At 42.5% G+C, this 20,091-nt stretch overlaps 1 protein-coding gene across 2 annotated transcripts; it reads left to right on the top strand.

Annotated features, from left to right (window-relative positions):
- The first annotated feature begins 590 nt into the window (after nucleotides 1–590).
- Nucleotides 591–19,762, top strand: PPM1G (protein phosphatase, Mg2+/Mn2+ dependent 1G). 2 transcript variants are annotated; one of them, XM_036090309.2, is made up of 11 exons: nucleotides 591–934; nucleotides 3,349–3,463; nucleotides 13,995–14,064; nucleotides 14,553–14,638; nucleotides 14,960–15,092; nucleotides 15,950–16,365; nucleotides 16,997–17,131; nucleotides 17,470–17,704; nucleotides 18,308–18,437; nucleotides 18,729–18,831; nucleotides 19,153–19,762. In XM_036090309.2, exons 2-11 carry the CDS (start codon nucleotides 3,407–3,409, stop codon nucleotides 19,357–19,359), a joined length of 1,572 nt encoding a protein of 523 aa, XP_035946202.1. In that variant the 5' UTR covers nucleotides 591–934; nucleotides 3,349–3,406; the 3' UTR covers nucleotides 19,360–19,762. The 2 variants fall into 2 exon arrangements, with proteins under 2 accessions (XP_035946202.1, XP_035946201.1); XM_036090308.2 differs by lacking the exon at nucleotides 3,349–3,463.
- The last annotated feature ends 329 nt before the right edge of the window (nucleotides 19,763–20,091 follow it).

Genomic DNA, 20,091 nt, shown 5'->3' with positions numbered 1-20,091 from the left:
AATCTTGTAACATTATTCTCTTCTCCCAGGCATAATGCACTTGTGGGCATCCTGAGGACGTCCAGCAACAGCTCGTCCTCCTCTCGATTTCTTCTCACCCAGCAGAGACCGTGCCAAACATTTCTGCATTGTATTAACTCGAATGATATTACAGATTGAGGTTTTCATTTTCATTTGTCAAAAAAGACTCTCTCGTAAGGCCAGGCCAGGTACTTCGTGCGCTGAGAACAAATATTAGTTAACTTTAATAGAGCCGAATCCGGCGGGTTTGCGGAGCCTGAGCGCGCGGTGGGGAGAGGGGACTGATACACTGGAAGATGGATTGGGAGCGCCGGGGCCCACACAAAAGAGCTTCGACAAACACGCGAGAGGCCGGGGTAGGGGAGCGAAGGCAGGGCAGGGTAGCGAGGCACCGCCGGGGGACAACTACCGGTGGCAAGCCGCTTGCAGGGCCGCGGGAGGCAGGCAGCGGCCGTTGGTAGGCGTGACCGCGCCAATCTCGCGGGAGCGGCGGTTGGGCGGGCCGTTGTCCCCGCGGGCGGGGCGAGTTGCTAAGGAAATGACTGCCCGCAGCGCCGCGCCGTGCCGCGCCGCGCCGGCCGGGCGGGGTCTGGAGCGGCGCCGTTTCCGCTTCCGCTCCCTCTCTGCTCCCGTCCCGTTACCGCCTCCTGGCCGGCCTCGCGCCTTTCACCGGCACCTTGTGTCGGCCGTGCAGCCGGGCCCGCTCCTGCCACGCGCGCGCCCCCGGGGCTCCGGCTCCGGCACGGGTCGCGCCCCGCTTGCCTGCCCCTGAGGCCGCCGGCCAGCCGCCGCCATGGGTGCCTACCTCTCCCAGCCCAACACGGTGAAGTGCTCCGGGGACGGGGTCGGCGCCTCGCGCCTGCCGCTGCCCTACGGCTTCTCCGCCATGCAAGGCTGGCGCGTTTCCATGGAGGTGAGGCGGGAGAGGCCCAGAGGCGGGCCGCTGCAGGGCGGGAACCTGACGGAGAAAGGGAGCGGGGGGATGGGGTCATCCCCGGGGAAGGGTCCGTATCGGGAGCCTGCAGCTGCAGCTGCGGCGGCAGTTTGACGGGCGGCAGCGAGAGTGGGCCCGGGGCCGAGAGGGAACTGCCGGTGCCTGGGGACCGTGTGCCGGTGGCCAGTTTGGTGGCGAGATCTCGGCCATGTGGGGAGAGGCACCTTCCGCCCACTGACCGCCCTCTCCCCGTGCCTTCGCGCCATCCTCTCCTGCCAGCCCAGCCCTCCAGGCTCATAAACGGTGTGAGGTGTAGTGTGGGAGTGAGGATGAAAAGAGGGACTATTTATTCATTTACTTTTGCGAGGACGAGGAGAATAGATGGGCATGACTACTTTTTTTTTTTCCTCTTAAATATGTGCTGTGAGAGGCCTCTTTGGACGAGGAGTTTGACAGTGAAAGGAAGCCTGGGCAAGCAGTCTGTTTCAAATTCTTAAACACCTAGTTGCTTGGCTCTGGGCACCGAATGTTAATTTCAAAGGCTCGACCTGACCTCCAGGAATTGTCAGTCGTTTTATTCTCTTCAGGGCCTTTTACGACCTTTGGAAAACTTCAGTTGTGTCGATCGGTATCATTCCTTTTTTATTATGCTTGATATTTTTTCCTCGGGATTTTTCTAAAACTTAATCCGCAATTGTCATTTGCCTGTGCTTGTTGTGGTTTATAGTTTCCTTGATTTGTAATCATTCCATCATAACCTATAAAGAACTTAACCTATAAAGAATTGATTTTTCTTTTCTAGAAAAATTTTTTCTGGATAAAAGGGAAAGGTGGAAAATTTCTGGATAAAAAGAAGTAGAATTGGGCAAAATGGATGTGAAACTACAAGGGAGAACAGGGAAAACCGTGCAGGAAGGAAAGGGAGAAAGACGTGTGTAAGACATGTCTTTGTGAAGAGTGTTGTGAGATCTAGGCAGAAGGGCCAGGGAAATGCTGTAATTATTTCTAGGATTAAGGGTTTATCTACTTACTCGGTGGGCTTCAGGTAACAGCCTAATACTACTGTCTCCCTTGGGAATTTCTTCAAATCCGTCGCTCCTCCCTGTGGTTAGCTCTGGAATGACAGTATAAACTTAAATGGTTTGTTCTCAGACTCAAATTTTATACCCACAGCTGACTTTAAACAGTTCTGTCATTAGGTATAACATTTGAAGAATGAGGGGAATCCTATAGTTCATCGCATCTAGTTTGGCTCCCGCATTTTATAGCTGGGAAATTGAGGCCCAGAAAGGTTAGGACACTTGTGCCTTGGTGGAAAGAATCTGTGGGATGAAGTTGTTCGAGACACTTACTGGACACTGTTATCATAGTGTGTCAACCTGAAGTATAGCATTCATATTTCAGTGGGGTGCTCAGTATTGGGCTTACTGGGTGCTTGGTAAATATAATTGAGTGTTAGAAATATCTGGATTTAGCTTCAAAAGAAAAACCTTAATGTAAGGCTGGGGTTTGGGTTAGTTGCTAGTTTGGAGAGTCCATTTCTATGGCATTTTCTATAAATATTGTAAGATTGGAGGTGACTCATCTCACAGTAAGGCTTTTCCTTCAGGTTTCTCATTCTTTATTTTCTACTTCTCTGCTATGGTTTTTCTAGGGTTGTTTTTTTGTTTTGTTTTGTTTTTGGGTACTCTTCTTTCTAGTTTTCTTTACTAACTTGAGTTGCTTGGATATTTAGTTTTCCAAGTTGTTTGCTCGGTGAGTCTGTTCTGTTTGCTTCTCTGCAGGGTATTTCCCTTTATTTTTGGTTTCTCCTTTGGTAATTAGAAAATGACTTTTTTTCATCAGCAGCTGTTTGGTTTGTAGAGATCTTGTTAGACTATTCCTTAGATCCTAATCTTCCTTCTGAGAGGTAACCAGTTTGGGTTTTAAAATCTTCCTCTTATGCTGTTTCTCAGTTTACCTTTGTCTGAATGGTTATCTTTAATCAAATCCTCTTGAAGTCCTGCTTGGGATCCTTTTCTGCTGCATCAGTACTTTTCCTTCTGGCTTTGTTTCCTTTCTCTCCAAAGTATAACTTAGTTTCTTTGCTATGGCAAGAAAATAACTATGACTTGTAGGCTCTTGAGTGAATCTTATCTTTTCAGAAAGTGTACACACCTGTTCCTCTTAACCTTTAGGGCTCAATCCCACCTATTTATTAAGTCTGTTGACCTTATTTGCTTGGTCCTAATGATTCCTTTGAGGTAAGTTTATGCCAATACACATTACAGAGGTTGCTAAAATCCTAATGGATGCAGAGATTCAGCCTTAGAGAGTACTATTTTACCCCTTCTCTTGAGGCAAGGATGGCAACTATCAATAGCTGGCATTTTATACTTTCTACCTCTCTCCAGCCCCTCTTGCTGTGGAACCAGGGTGTTTTGAGGAGGGGTAAACAAAATACCACAGTTGATGTTCCCTTCCCTTCTTCCTTCTCCATGGTTTGGAGGGACCCTCAAGCTGGTTGAGGTATGTATTTTGTGGGTTAACAGGTAGGTTGTGGAAGGGTGCCTGAGAAATACATATGGAAAGGCTTTGAGTTTTTGGTGGCTAATGAGAAGTCCAATCTGAAAATGGTTTTAGTTGATGTCTTAAAGGGACATGGGTGCTTTTAGTTTTGGGTTATGAGATTCTCTGGAAGTGACAAAACTGCTTTCTTTGGGGAGTTAGGATTTTTTTTTTTTTTAATTCTATGAATTATATTTGCCTTCTTTAAAAAGCAGTATCAATACCAAGAGTATACTTTTGAGTAGGCTAGCTGTTTACTGCCATATAGAAGCTGGCGTATTAGTGGTCATAGAGGTTCATCTAGAATTGAATGTAGATAATGTTAAGCAGAAAATTCTTAAGATACCTACATGACAATTTCAATCATTATGTTAATGGAGCAAAATATAAAATGGGATACTACAAGCATTGTGTGGGGTTCCACTTAAGAGAGGGTGTCTGAAGGCTGAAGAGCATTTATTGTCCGATCCTCAGTTTAATGCCTCATCTCTATATCTTAAAGCACTTTTTACTTACTGAACCAGATCAGAATTCCTTTGTCTAGGATGCAGTTAAGCAACTTCTATAAAAGGGCATTCTTTTCATTTGATAAGCATGCAGTACCTAGTCACAGTTCAGAGATAGTATGAAATGATACCAAATGTATATCCATGAATATGGAGAAATTGTTTTCTATTATGCTATTCCTTTATAAGTTCTTAAGCAACTGGAAGTTAAAATCAAAATTCATTCCTTAAGATTTCAAGAATATTTTACATAAATTATTTCTATTGCCCAATCCTATAGCAGATGTTACTACTACTTCTCCTCCCCGACCCTCTATTGGGTTATCATCTTGGAATTGTACTTTGAGAGGTAAGGTAAGGAACTGTACTTTGAATTTGAGTACAGAAGTTTAACAGATCTGATTAGTGGTTCTTGCCATTGTAAGCTGTTTTTAAAATTATGCTGTCTGAAAGCATAAATCTTTAGAACTGATCTTAAAGCATCGCTGATATATAATGACATGCTTTAAACTGAGTACTGATTTCAGTGGAGTTGTTTTCTGTTTCCCTTTAGATCCTGTTCAAAGATGGAGTCTATCAACTTTTAATTATATGTAGTACCTAAAAATGTATATACAGATTTCTTACTGAACAATTTTATTGAGATATAGTTCATATACTGTATCCATTTAAAGCATACATTTCAGTGGTTAATATATTCACAGAGTTGTACAACCATCACCACTATTGATTTTAGAACAGTTTTATCACTCAAGAAGAAAACTTGTAACCATTACCAGTCACTCCCTATCTCCCCTCCTCTAACACCTTGCAACCACCAATTTATATTTTATCTCTATGAATTTACCTATTTTTAACATTTCATAAAAATGGAATTGTAAAAATGTCACCTTTTATGTCTGCCTTTTACTAAACAATATTTCCTTTTTTCTGTTAAGATTTTATTTATTTATTAGAGAGCGAGCAAGCAAGCACGACAGGGTAGGAGGGTAGAGGGATAAGGAGAAGCAGATTTCCTGCTGAGCAGGGAGCCCGACATGGGGTTCAATCCCAGGACTCCAAGATCATGACCTATACGGAAGGCAGAGGCTTAACTGACTGAGCCACCCAGGCACCCCTCTAAACAATATTTCTAAGAGTCATTCATGTTGTAGCATGAATTCTTTTTGATGGCCAAATAATATTCCATTTTATGGATATTTTGTTTATCCATTCATCAGTTAATGGATATTTAGATTTCCACATTTTGGCCATGATGAATAATGATGCTAAGAACATACATTTATAAATTTTTATGTGGAAATAAGCTTTTATTTCTCTTGACTATATTGTAGGAGTGGAATTGCTGGGTCATATAGTAACTCCATGTTTAACATTTTGAGGAGCTGCCTAACTGTTTTCCAAAGTGGTCACACCATTTTGCATTTTTACCAGCAATATGTGAGGGTGTCAGTTTCTCTAAGCCTCCCTACACTTCTTATCTTTTTATTATAACCCTTTTAGTGGGTGTGAAATGGTATCTCATTGTGGTTTTGATTGTATTTCCCTGGTAGCTTATGATGTTTGAGCATCTTTTCTTGTGTTAATTGCCACTTACAGATCTTTGGAGAAATGTCTGTTTAGATCTTTTGTCTGTTTGTGTTGGGTTGTCTTTTTTTTTTTTTTTTTTTGTCTTTTTATTGAGATGTAAGAGTTCTTTATATTTTGGATACAAGTCCTTTATCAGATAGGATTTGCAAATATTTTCCCCTATTCTTTGGGGTGCCTTTTTGCTTTCTTGTTAGTGTCCTTTGAAGCACAAACATTTTTAATTTTGATGAAGTCCAGTTTCTCTATTAAGAGTTTTATAGTTTTAGCTCTTATATCCATTGTGGGTTAATTTTTGTGAATGGTGTAAGGAAGAGATCCAATTTCTCAGTTTTGCATGTGGATATCTACTTGTCCCAGCACCATTTGTTAAAAAGCCTATTCTTTTCCCTCACTGAATTATCTTGGTATCATTGTTAAGATCATTTGACTATAAATAATGAGGGTTTATTTCTGGACTCATTCCATTCCATTGATCTGTATACTTAGGGCCATGCCAGTACCACACTGTCTTGATGACCATTAGCTTTGTGGTAAGTTTTGGAAGTTAGGAAGTGTGAGTTTTCCAACTTTGTTCTTTTTCTTTTTTTCTTTTCTGGGTCCCTTGCATTTCCATATGAATTTGGGATCAGCTTGTCAATTTCTGTGCAAAAGACACTTGGAATTTTGTTAGGGATTGTGCTGAATCTGTAGATCCAGTTGAGTGTTGCTATCTTTAACAATATTAAGTCTGTAGTTTTGGTATCAGGATAATATTGGCCTCAGAATCAGTTGGGAAATGTTGCTTCCTCTTCTATACATTGGAAGAGTTTGTGAAGAATTGGTGTTATTCTTTTAAAAATATTTGGTAAAATTTACCAGTGAAGCCATCAGACTGGGCTTTTCTTTGTGGGAGGTTTTGTGTGTGTGTATGTGTGTGTTTTAATTATTTTATGTTAAGTTGTGGTAAAATATATATAACATAAAATCTACCATCTTCACCATTTTAAAATGTACAGTTCAGTACTGTTAAGTACATTCACACTGTTGGGCGACCAATTGCCAGAACTATTTTCATCTTGCAAAATTGAAACTCTATCCCAGTTAAACAGCTCCCCATTCCGCCTGCCCTCTGCCCCCAGCCCCTGGAAACCATTCTACTTCCTGTTTCTATGAATTTGACTACCCTAGGTACTTCATAGAAAGACACATTTGTCATTTTGTGACTGACTTCTTTCACTTAGCATAATATCCTCAAGGTTCATCCATGTTATAGCATGTATCAGAATTTCCTTCCTTTTTAAGGCTGAATAGTATCCATTGTATCAATTTACCACATTTTGTTTACCCATTCATCTGTTGATGGACACTTAGGTTGTTTCTTCCTTTTGTGTATTGTGGATAAAGTTGCTGTGAACGTGGGTATAAAAATATATCTTCAAGACCCTGCTGCTAAGTTCGAGACTAAGGTGTCTGCTGAGGGCCCACTTTCTGGTTCATAGATGTCTGCCTTCTAGCTCTATCTTCAAGGCAAGGGAGCTCTTTGGGGTCTCTTTTGTAAGGGCATAATCTCATTCATGACCTAATTACCGCCCAAACACCCACCTCCAAATAGTATCATGTTGGGGATTACATTTGTTTTTTTTTTTACACTTCCAGGCATGGATTTTTATTTTCACAAAGAGACAACAGTGCCTGCCCACATACAAGTATTTACAAAACCCAACTGATTGACCAAGCTAGAACCTGTGTTTTTTCCAGTTCTCAACATAGTTGGGAACATGGAAACATTAGTACCCACACAATTCCCAGAAATGGAATTTATCCACCAAACAGTGTAGATTACCTAATAAAAGTGCACTTACCTGCATAACTCAGTCTAAAAACCTCAGTGATACAAACCTCATGGCCAAGGTTTCATTAATCTATTTGGGGATTACATTTCAACATATGAATTTGGGGAAACACAAAATACTCTATAGCATTGAAGTAATATATGCATGTAATTTTAAAAGATAGTAATATATGACTTTTTAAAACCAAAAATGTAGTTCCCTTCCCAACTACCTTCAAACTTTTTGTCTTGGTTTGTAAAGATTTAGATAAATTTATGTATATAAATGTAAATGGTTGATCATCCAGTAACACAGGAACATTTGTGGTTGTATTTATAACCTTAGGAGATTGACATCAGGCAGGATAACGAGGATTTTATTAATACAGATCCATTGGTTGCCTAGAAGATCAGAAGGTTCTGTATGATACATGATTTTAAGTAAGGCAAAGCCTAAGGGCCCTGACTCAGGTGACCTGTGTATTCTGAGTCATCTCCTTCAGACTGTCAGCTGTTATTGTGTTATGATACATCTTTAGGTTTAGGGTAGGAAATGAAGGAGGAGGCATCCATGAGGTATTTGTCCTGAGGCAGCTGGGAACTCACCATCATAAACAAACATGGAAGTCCTACTATGTTGCAGAACATAGTTTTAGGCCTCAAAGCTGTGAAGAAATTTAAGACGGTCTTTGCTTTTGAGTTGGTTTACAATATAGTTTTGGACCTAAGACTCTCTTTTCGCCCACAGAATGCTGGATAACAATACAAGATAGTATATACTGAGTAACCATATTATTGGTAAAGACAGTAAATATTAATAGTTTAGAGAGAGGAATGATCATAGAGTATTGGTGTGATTGAGAAAGATCTCTTGGAGGTGGTGAGACTAACTGGACCTTAAGGAGAGAGTATAAATGGGGACAAAAGGAGAGGAGGAAAGTGGAAGAAGAAGAAAAATATGGAGGGAGGGATAGGAGGAAAGACTTTGAGGCTTGCTTACTACTTCGCGTGGTGCGGTGGTCAGTGTCAAGAGTGGAGTAGTTTATTTTGGGGAATGGTATGAAAATTAAGAGATCAGGTTATAGAAATGGGTAGGAATGATGATTGAGTGCCTTAAATTGCCTATAAATTGTGCGGAATTAATCTTATATCCAGTAGAATCCATTGAAGCTTTTAGCAATAAAGTGTTATGTTAGGAAGGATAATCTGGCATCTGAATGTATGTAGGCTGGATTACAAGGGCAGAGAGTAGAAGCAGGAAGGAGATAAAATGCTATTAAGAGTAAAGTAATCCAAGAACAAAGTTATAAAGGAAAACTTAGTAGGATTTGGTGATTGGATGGTAGAAGAGAGCCAGGAAGTCAAGGTGGACTGGTATTAAGTGTTGCCTAGGAAAGTTAAGATTCCATGAACAGAAATAAGACCTATACGGAAGTTCTGATTTTTTTGAAGACTGCTGAGGTTCTGTTTATATATGTTAAGTTTGAAGTGAAGGGACATCCTAGAGAAACAGGCAATTGGAACGTCACAGAACCCAAGAGAACTTTCAAGAAAGCTGACATGGTTTTCACTATTTAATTATGTACAGTATTTGGGAAAAAATGAAGCCTGCAAAATGACTATTTGGGTTGCTATTATGGTTATTGCCTGCTCTGCGAAGTAAGATCTTGAAGGAAAATGTTTTGAGATTAGAAGTTTAAGAGGAAATATAAATCTAAGAAGGGAGGAAATAATTTTAACCAGTTTCCAATAAATGGTTTAGTACAGGCTTCATTGAATTAAAAGAGGAGAAACAATGCTTTAGAGGCAGAAGTGGAGAAGTTAGGTAAAACTGTAGAGAAATTTTGAGGTAGAATAGAGATGATGAGGTAGTTCTTGAAATAGGACCTTGATCTAAGTAAAGCAAGAGGTTAGCTCATCTGCTAAGAGTGAAAGAAGAGCATTGAGAGGGCTCCTGGGTGGCTCAGTTGTTGGGTGTCTGCCATTGGCTCAGGTGGGATCCAGCCCCTCATCGGGCTCCCTGCTCTGCGGGAAGCCTGCTTCTCCCTCTCCCACTCCCCCTGCTTGTGTTCCCTCTCTCGCTGTGTCTCTCTCTGTCAAAAAATAAATAAAATCTTAAAAAAAAAAAAGAAGAGCATTGAGAACTTGAACAGTGTGGGAAAGGTTTGTGACTGACTGTGGTTAATATATTTAAGCGTCAATGCAGAACATGTGAAAAAAAAATGCTGAATGGAATTAGGGTGCACAATCAACATGATTTCATGACATTTTATGACTAGCAATACTTAGTGGCTCTGATTCAGGGGTAAAGAAAGCAGTTGGTCGGGTTATACAAGGTTGGATGAGTTTTTCTAGATTGCTAAGAGACAGTGTTGAAATACTTGGCTCTGGCTCAGAAAGGTCAGAGAGAAAGAAAAGCAAGGGTAAAGGTAGGGAGGCTCTGAACAGAGATGCAAAGGGGGAAACTAAAGTACTTAGAGAAGGTAGAACAGTTCCAAGTGATAAAATAGATCCAGATCCAGAGCCTTACCAGGAAGTGGAAGAGAAGGTAATGTGGAGTAGTTCTAGGAACTGAGACCTCAAGGTATAAGATGAATCTTTATGGTAGGCATTCCTCTTTGAGAGTAAGAATAGAGAAGAAAAATGTGAGGTAGGTGCTGAATTTCAGAACAGAATATTTATTATTAAATTCCAGTTTAAAAGGAGTTTTACATATTTTGCAACTATTGCATCACAGTTCTGTGATGATAAGGGTAACTAAGGTAGCTATTCTTATTCCATATTATAGAAGAGAAAATGGAGGCACACCAAGAAATAGCTGGCCAGAAATCCTGCAGTATATCGTAGCATGGCCACTTTAGGACAGTTCATAGGTTCATTTTGTCATCATTATCATTCAAACCAGAACAATATGGCATATTGTACAAAAATTTTTATAGTTAAAAAATAGAAAATAATTGTTATCCAACTCTTACTCTCCACCCAGACTTCTAGCATATATATACAGTATATAGAGGTGCTTTTTATTTTTTTCTCCTTTTATCACTTATATTGTGAACACATTTCCAAATGAACACATTCATTTTTTTTTTTACTTTTTATTTTTTTAAAGATTTTATTTATTTGAGAGAGGCAGGGGTGGGGGGCATGAGCAGGGGCAAGGGCAGAGGGAGAGGGAGAAACAGATTCCCCACTGAGCAGGGAGCCTCGATCCCAGGACCCTGAGGACCCTGAGATCATGACCTGAGCCAAAGGCAGATGTTTAAGTGACTGAGCCACCCCCCACATATTCATTTCTAATAGCTGCATTCTATTGGAGAGATGTACCACTTGTAATCTAATTTCTTCATGGAAATTTGGATGTTCATAATTGTTTTTTATTATAAATAATGCTATAGTGAACATTCTTATACATATCCTTGTACCGTTGTCTTTCTTTGTACCTTTGTACTACTTTCATAAAATAAAACTTTTGGAAGTCCAATTAGTAGATCAAAGGGCATGCACATTTGAAATTTTTATACATATTACCAAATTGTGCTCCAGGAAGGCTATACTAATTTATATTCTTGTTGGTCAGGCTATGAGAATGTGTTTTTACTTCACTCTTATTATCACTAGTTATTATTAATCTTTTTCATTATTCTAATTTGCACAAAAGGATATTTCCTTGTTTTTAATATTCATTTCTTTGATTGCTCTTTTTTCATATGTTCATATGAAGCTAGATCTGCTTCACATGCTTTTGTGAGGAACACAAAAAAAGATGATTTGAATATCGGTGTGGGTTCAAAAGAGATGGTACGGCTGTGATTTAGAGTGGCATATTGCAGGGCAGAGAATGATTGACCTGTTCCACTGGGAAGGAGTGGACAAGTAGACTGCTCTTCCCTCCCCTATCAAAAAGTGGAATTAGTTGGACCAATTTCTCAAATTTTAGTTTTACACTGAGTCTTTTAAAAATATCTAATTTAGGGGCGCCTGGGTGGCTCAGTCGTTAAGCGGCTGCCTTCGGCTCAGGTCATGATCTCAGGGTCCTGGGATTGAGCCCCACATCGGGCTCCCTGCTCAGTGGGAAGCCTGCTTCTCCCTCTCCCACTCCCCCTGCTTGTGTTCCCTCTCTCGCTGTGTCTCTCTCTGTCAAATAAATAAATAAAATCTTTAAAAAAAATCTAATTTACTTTTGAAAAAAATAAACATTCCAATGGCTCATCTTGCTCCCATCCCTCTGTACGCTCCTGCTCCCCCTACAGTTAACTGCTTTTCTTTAGTTTTCTTTGTATCCATGTAGTATTACAGTGTAAAAAGACAAATATCTATTCCTGTGCTCCCTCTTCTTACACAAAAGCAGCTTACTAAATATGTCATTCTGTACTTTGCTTTCCTTCTGCACTTTGCTTTCCTTATTTAACAAAATATCTTGGAACTCTTCCATGGATTTTTTTTTTTTAAGGAGAGCAATACTTGTGGAACTCCAGAATTCACTAAAACAATTTTAATTTAATGTTACTTAAATGAGTACAAACAGAACTGGGCATAAATTCCATGCCAGCAAACCACACTACAAAATTAACAGAATTAAAGTCAACATTAATATGACACAACTGTTTTGTTGATACTAATTAGATACAGCATGACTTAGGTAGTGACTGCTGAGGTACAGTTGCTTATGGCCTTAGCAAGCCCGTATCACACTGTGTCCCATGCCGATTCAGTTCTCCCGCCACTTTTCTGTAATCCAACTCAGTCCTGTTCTACCTTTCCTTTATTCCATAGCACCATCATCTTTCTATAGGAGTTATATCATCATGCTATATGATTTAACTATTTATTGTGTTTATTGTGTATATTCCTTGTGAGAATGTAAGTTTTTTTTATGAAGCGCAGGTCTTCATTTTATTCACTGATATTACCAAACACCCAGAACTGATCCTGGAACATAATGGATACTCAGATATTTGGTGAAGGAATAACAAATGAATTCTTAGGCACATTAAAGTCTGAGAACCACTGGTGGAGGATGCTGAGGCAATAGATAGTCATAAAGGTAGGCCAAAAGGTGCAGAAAGAGGAGAGGTAGGTCCAGTAAGGTCAACTAACCCTGGCTCTGAGGGAAGGGAGGCCAGTGTGGCTGGTGGTGGAGTGATTGGAAGAGGGAGAAGATGACCTTTGGTCTCTGGTGCTCTCCGGGTCCTGGGGATGAGGCTTAGAGGCGGTTGTTGACATCTTTGTTAGATAGGCCATTGAGGGCCTTTCATGCAGCCCATTAGATTCTGGGACAGTTTCTCCTAGAATCAATGAGAGGGAAATACAAAATAGTTATTTTTCCGTTCTCTCATTTACTACCTTAAAATGGCTTTTATTTTCTAGATTTGTATAATGAAAGCATAGTCTTATTGCAGGGACAACAGAAGAACCACTGCACTGATTTCCTAAGTATTGATACAGCTAGAAAAGTTTAAATGCCTGAAAGAGGAAGGAGAACCATTAACTTTCACAAGGATAATCAATCAAAGTAAATAGCTGATTATATTCTCTTTGTCTGTAGAAAGTACCTGACAGGGAGATGGGGTTGTGTTCCAAGATGGGGCAGAGTAAGCTGCAGCACACTCTCACCTAGGTTCAACATCTTGGCTTGAATTATGGCATAACCTGGAATATTTGTTTGGGGTGGCAGAGTTTTATTATTAGAAGAATTTGATCAAGCCCAGCCTTGCAACCGCAATGTTGTTGCAGCAGGACCATTGCAGACTTCTCTTCAGGTGTGCTAATGCCGTCAGCAATGAATGATATCTTATTTCCAGCTGGGGGTAGGAGGTGGGAAGGCTGATTACATGGGGCATTGTAAATTCCAGTTAACAAATACTAAACACAGTGTAGTTTAATAACATTATTTGTTGGGAAGATTCTTTTGTAAATATATCCTCTGCCTAGCCTGAGGGTAACTTATTGAGTGAGTTAAACTTTGAGAGAAGAGGGGAATAATTTGTTTGTTAGATGGTGCTTTGGGGAAGTGGTGGTATAAGTGTATATAGTTCTACAAATTTTAGTCCTTTCACTTACGTTGTTTTAGGATTCTCCTAGAAACTTGTCAGGCTGGTAATGCCCTCAGGTCTCTCTTTGCTATCTTCCCTAACATTTTTTTCCTTGAAGTTCACTGATTCATAGAATGAGTCTGGAAGTGACTTTAAAGATCCTTTATTCTGGTTCTTCCCATAGTTGCCACAAATCCAAAAGGTCAGGTCTAGAGTTCCAACAGCCAAACATTCTGCCATCTGGACTGAGATCTCCTAGGCTGAGGCTGCTAGACTGCAGAGGTAGTGACCTGATTCATCTCTCTCCCTTCCTCCCTCCCCCCTTCCTTTCCTCCCCTACTTCCCTCCCTTGGCCCCTTTCCTTTCTCCCTCCCCTGTACTACTTTTCTTATTTTATCATCCCATTTTCCTTTCTTATTTCTAGGCCATGTAGGTCAGCCAGGGAAGGGTTAGTGAGGTTAAGGCGTGAAGGCGATCCTCACGACCTGAGGTGCACAAGGAAGAACATCCTTTGACCTTCAGAAATGCTAATTATGCTCTCTTTTTCCTAGGATGCTCACAACTGTATTCCTGAGTTGGACAGTGAGACAGCCATGTTTTCTGTCTATGATGGACATGGAGGTAACTTTAGCGGATCATATTGGTGACATTCTTGAACTCCAGTTCCAGACTTTAGGGGGCAAGAACAGGTCCTTTGTTCTTTTCCTTTCCAAGGTTCTGGTCCTAAGATATCATTTCCTTCCCAGTGCTGTTTTCTCTATTTTGCCATTCTACCTTCCTAACAGGATATTGTATTGGTTTATAATCTCACCAGGCCTTGTTTTAATCCAAAAAGCCTCTTCCTGTATTAGAATTTATTTTTTTTCCACTGAGAACTAAGTATACAGGTGAGAAAAGCAAAAAGGTATATTAATTTAGCACTGCGAAAGTTGATGGTGAAATCTATTGTGTGGATCAGAACTTCCTAAACAATTATCTTTCAGATAGGTTTCAGTTGTATAAAATAGTTATTTCCTCGACCCTTTGGGTTCACTCCAGTAAGGCATATAAATATTATTTCACTTTATATGTGGGAAGCAGTGCTCTGGGTGACCTTACTTTTCTTCTAGGGGAGGAAGTTGCCTTGTACTGTGCCAAATATCTTCCTGATATCATCAAAGATCAGAAGGCCTACAAAGAAGGCAAGCTACAAAAGGTCTGTCTTTTCGTAATGCTCCTTCTCTACTTCTGTAGGCTTTCCCTTGTTTTCTAGTCCTTCGCTTTTTCTGTCTTGTTGCCAGTAAGCTGCTGCTTATTGCATTTCTTAAAGAATTCTATTTCCACTTGGACCTTTTTAGAACTGCTTCATTAATCTCAGGTCTCTGAACTGTTTTTTATTTATATGAGAGTGTCTCCTTGTATGGTGGATCACACTGTAATTTGCATGCCATCTTTGTACCCAGGTTGTATATAGGCAATTCATGTTGTACCCACTGTACTTTTTCAACTTGCCTCATACTATTTGGCTTATATACAGGCATTAGAAGATGCCTTCTTGGCTATTGATGCCAAACTGACCACTGAGGAAGTCATTAAGGAGCTGGCACAGATTGCAGGGAGACCCACCGAGGATGAGGATGAAAAAGAAAAAGTAGCTGATGAAGATGATGGTGAGTGTGGCATCCCTTGTTTGAGAGGAAATCAGCATTTTATTTTATTTATTTATTTATTTATTTGAAAGAGAGAGAGAGATAGCGAGCAGGAACACAAGCAGGGGGAGTGGGAGAGGGAGAAGCAGGCTTCCCGCTGAGCAGGAAGCCTGATGCGGGGCTCGATCCCAGGACCCTGGGACCATGACCTGAGCCAAAGGCAGCCGCTTAACGACTGAGCCACCCAGGCGCCCCAGAAATCAGCATTTTAAAGAACTCTTCTTTAATATGTATTATGTGTCAATTCTAAGAGAGGATGACTTCTTAGGGACTTGGGGAGTCCTCACATTAAAGAACCCTATGTTCTCCTATACTACATGAGGTTATGAAAGGAGAATTAACCTTTGTACCTAGTGTCCATAGTTGTAAGCATTTTTATATATATTATCTATTGTCATTGTGATGGGGTCTCTCTGGTTCCTGTTAATGTTTATGTGACCTTTTTTTTTTAAGACTTGGAACTGTCATTAAGCCTGGGCTATAGGCCTAAAACTAGCATTGTGGGCTTCCTGGGTCCTTAGCCATAATGAGGTTTCCAACTTATCAATCAAAAATGAGAGGTGATAAAAGAACTAGTATTCCTTTGACTAAGAATAGGGTGAAAGACCAAGACCAAAGGAAGTCTATGCAGGCAGGTATTACTTGAGAAGGAAGCAAAGGGGTGTTCTGAGACTTGATAGGAAGCTTGATAGGAGCCTTAGGAGTGGGCGGTGGTGGGGAAGTTGAAATTCTACCTGCAAGGGTTGTGGAAGTGGGAAGGGGGGCTGATCCCATGAAGAGTCTGGGGTGGGGGTGCTGATTCAGCCTCTTCCCTGCAGTGGACAATGAGGAGGCTGCACTGCTGCATGAAGAGGCCACCATGACTATTGAAGAGCTGCTGACACGCTATGGGCAGAACTGTCACAAGGGTGCTCCCCACAGCAAATCTGGAGCTGGGACAGGCGAGGAACCAGGGTCCCAGGGTCTCAACGGGGAGGCAGGACCTGAGGACCCATCTAGGGAAGCTTCTTCAGAGGAAAATGGTCCCACAGCCAAGGCCCACACAGGCCTTTCCTCCAACTCAGAACGTGGGACTGAGGCAGGCCAAGGTGGTGAGCCTGGCACTCCCACTGGTGAGGCTGGGCCTTCCTGCTCTTCAGCCTCTGACAAGCTGCCTCGAGTTGCTAAGTCCAAGTTCTTTGAGGACAGTGAGGATGAGTCAGATGAGGCAGAGGAGGAAGAGGAAGACAGTGAGGTAAGGGCTTGTGGGAGTAGACAGATGCTGAGTCTGCAGAGAGGGCCTGTTTGGTCACCATGCATAGCTGTTGGCTCTTTTCCTTCTTCTATTTTTTTTTTTTAAGTAATTTCTACACCCAACACGGGGCTTGAACTCAAGACTCCAAGATCAAGAGTTGCATGCTGTCCCGACTAAGCCAACCAGATACCCCGCCTTCTTCTATTTTTAGATCAGCCCCCAAGACCTACTATATTCCAAGGTTTTCTTGAATTCATTATTTTCACCAACGTAGGAACCATTAGCCTTCGAACCTCTTCCTTTGTTGGTACTATAACAAATAGATCTAGTTCTAGCCTTTCAGAGTCTGTCTCCCAGAGAGAGAACAAGAAGGTGGTGGTTGTCACTTTGGATATTTGGGTATCTCCTCTGGGCCATTTATTTTCTGGCTGTGTTGCCTGGAAGGATAGTAGTTATACCCATCTAGCCTTCTCCCCTCCCCTAGATTTTTCTATCATGATCATATAGTTGTATCTTTCAGTGCTCTCAGAATCTGTGTTCAGTCAGGGCCTCTTGGTTCTGAGTATGAGTTGGGGGGAGGGGGGCAGGGGGTCATCCCAGTCTCAGCAGCCTGGGATCATCCCTCTGGCAGGAATGCAGTGAGGAAGAGGATGGCTACAGCAGCGAAGAGGCAGAGAATGAGGAGGATGAAGATGACACTGAGGAGGCTGAAGAGGACGAGGAAGAAGAGGAGATGATGGTACCAGGCATGGAAGGCAAGGAGGAGGTATGTAGGGAAGGAGCAGTGAATCTGGAAAAGCCAAGAGGCACATGTGATTCCCTGATGGTGATTTGGGGACAGGGAATCTCCTTGCTGCCTTAGTACTGAAGTCCTGGTTATGGGGGCATTTATGCTACAAGGGGAACTAGGTCTTTAGGATACAGTTAGCGCAGAATAGAAAGAGAGCATGCTCTCGTCTTTGGAAAGATTAAATCCATGCCTCTCCTGTTAAAGCTCTTTTGGTGGTCCCAGTGAGAGAGAAAGCATAAGCAAATGGTCAGGGGAGCACCAATGAGGAGCTTATGTCCGGAAGCTCCCATGATGCTCCCTTTCTTCCTCTTAAGCCTGGCTCTGACAGCGGTACAACAGCGGTGGTGGCTCTGATACGAGGGAAGCAGTTGATTGTAGCCAATGCAGGAGACTCTCGTTGTGTGGTGTCCGAGGCTGGCAAAGCTTTGGACATGTCCTATGACCACAAACCAGAGGATGAAGTGGAGCTAGCACGCATCAAGAATGCTGGTGGCAAGGTCACCATGGATGGGCGAGTCAACGGGGGCCTCAACCTCTCCAGAGCCATTGGTAAGTGCTAGGAAAGTGTGGGGAAGACTTCTGGGGTCTTATTCTCTCTTCCAGACTACCTGGTAGCAAACTTTAATCTTAATAGGCCCTTGTACCTTTTTCCAAGTCCTTTGGTATCTATGACCTTTGTCTGTAAAATGTGTCCATGAGATAGGTTAAGATAGCTGTCATTTTTGTTTTTTTTTTTATTTTATTTTTTTAAAGATTTTATTTATTTATTTGAGACAGAGAATGAGATAGAGAGCATGAGAGAGGGGAGGGTCAGAGGGAGAAGCAGACTTCCTGATGAGCAGGGAGCCCGATGCGGGACTCGATCCCGGGACTCCAGGATCATGACCTGAGCCGCAGGCAGTCGCTTAACCAACTGAGCCACACAGGTACCCGATAGCTGTCATTTTTGGATGATTAAAAAAGGTAGTGACCTACCTAAGGTTTAGCAACCTGAAGATAGGGCTGAAACTAGAAAAACTAGAACTCAGTTTTCCATTCACTTAGATTATGGAACTTTGTAAAGAAGGGAAATGAATGGCAAGGCTCGACCAGCCTCGAGCACAAGTCTTTGCGGAGTGCTTAAAATACTCTTCAACCATTCCTTTACCTCAGGAGACCACTTCTACAAGAGAAATAAGAACTTGCCACCTGAGGAACAGATGATATCAGCCCTTCCTGACATCAAGGTGCTGACTCTCACTGACGACCACGAATTCATGGTCATTGCCTGTGATGGCATATGGTGAGCACCAGTGGAATGCCCTAAAATTTCCTTTTTTTATTGCAGCATTACTTGTAGGGTTCTGAGCTGGTTTGGCTTTTTCATCCCTCTAATGGCTGCATTCAGTACTTTTCTCAAACTGCTAGGATTAGAGCCTAGGCAGACATCTTGGTGTCAAAACCCCCAAGCCTAAGGCAGAGCAAAGGACAATCTCCATAGGTGTTTACATTGGTCCTGGGGGCTATCACCTCTCTACATTCCTCTCTTTTGCCTTGGTGGGACTAAAGAAGAGTGTATTGTTTTTGACCTCAGGAATGTGATGAGCAGCCAGGAAGTTATAGACTTTATTCAATCAAAAATCAGCCAGCGTGATGAAAATGGGGAGCTTCGGTTATTGTCATCCATCGTGGAAGAGGTGAGTGCCTGGGTAGAGGAGAGAGGGCATCTGGTTTGCATAGCCAAGGTTTTGTCTTTTGACCTGAGCTAAGACCAGAGCTGGGAAGTGTCAGTAATTTACTGATAGATGCCAAACCTGACTAGAAAGTTCCATTTCCTTCATTTCCCTGCCTTATTCTCATGCCTTATGCACTAGCAAGTGGGCTGTTCTGTGACGTCTGTTGCCTGTTCCCCTCCTTCTGCCACCGTCTCAGCAGGGTCAGCCCTCTTCTGGGAGTTTAGGTTCCTAGGAAGGTGTTCAGACCCTGAAGCTGAGCTACCTACCTTGTCCCTTTTGTAGCTGCTGGATCAGTGCCTGGCACCAGACACTTCTGGGGACGGTACAGGGTGTGACAACATGACCTGCATCATCATTTGCTTCAAGCCCCGAAACACAGCAGAGCTTCAGCCAGAGAGTGGCAAGCGGAAACTGGAGGAGGTGCTCTCTTCTGAGGGGGCTGAAGAAAATGGCAACAGTGACAATAAGAAGAAGGCCAAGCGGGACTAATGGTTGTCCAGACCCCTGCCCACCTAGACTGTTTTCTGAGCCCTCTGGACCTGAGACTGAGTTTTGTCTTTTTCCTTTAGCCTTAGCAGTGGTTATGAGGTGTGCAGGGGGAGCTGGGTGGCTTTACTCAGCCCATTCCAAAGAGGGCTCTCCCTCCACACAGCAGCCTGGGAGCCTCTGCTGTCTTCCCCAGCCTCCTCCTTGCTCCTTGGGGCTCATCACCGGTTCTGTGCCTGTGCTCTGTTGTGTTGGAGGGAAGACTGGCGGTTCTGGTTTTTACTCTGTGAACTTTATTTAAGGACATTCTTTTTTATTGGCGGCTCCATGGCCCCCAGCCGCTTGCACCCGCTCTCTGTTGTACACTTTCAATCAACACTTTTTCAGACTAAAGGCCAAAACCTAATTGTGCCAATGGTGTCCTTTTTTCAATAATGCTGTCCTGTCCGGCCCCCCGAGAATTCTCTGGCCCCAGACTTGACCTCTTTGGTGGCGCCTGCCAAGCTCCTCAGCGCACTTGTGTGTATGTGTGCGCGCGTGCGTGTGTGTGTGCGCGCGCGAGCGCGCGCTCGCCACGCATGTGTAGGGCAGAGGGGGCCCAGGTATTGCAGTTCCCCGAGCTGCTGGGCAACGTGGCCCAGCGTCGCGGCTCATCCTCCCCCCTCCCCCTCCGGGATCAGGCATAGTTTCCTAGTTCCTCTAGGTAGGGGTAAGGACCAGCTGGGCGGCTCCTAA

Source organism: Halichoerus grypus, chromosome 10 (genome assembly GCF_964656455.1).
Source record: "Halichoerus grypus chromosome 10, mHalGry1.hap1.1, whole genome shotgun sequence".
Lineage (NCBI taxonomy): Eukaryota > Metazoa > Chordata > Mammalia > Carnivora > Phocidae > Halichoerus > Halichoerus grypus.
The sequence above is the reverse complement of the archived record's forward strand: the minus strand, read 5'-3'. Positions and strand labels throughout refer to the sequence as shown.

Bases quoted from the DNA above. Each gene is read 5' to 3' on its own strand.
- PPM1G (XM_036090308.2), top strand. From the start codon at position 815: ATGGGTGCCTACCTCTCCCAGCCCAACACGGTGAAGTGCTCCGGGGAC. The intron at 17,705-18,307 runs GTAAGTGCTAGG...CCTTTACCTCAG, and splicing joins CAACCTCTCCAGAGCCATTG to GAGACCACTTCTACAAGAGA. The intron at 18,832-19,152 runs GTGAGTGCCTGG...TCCCTTTTGTAG, and splicing joins TGTCATCCATCGTGGAAGAG to CTGCTGGATCAGTGCCTGGC.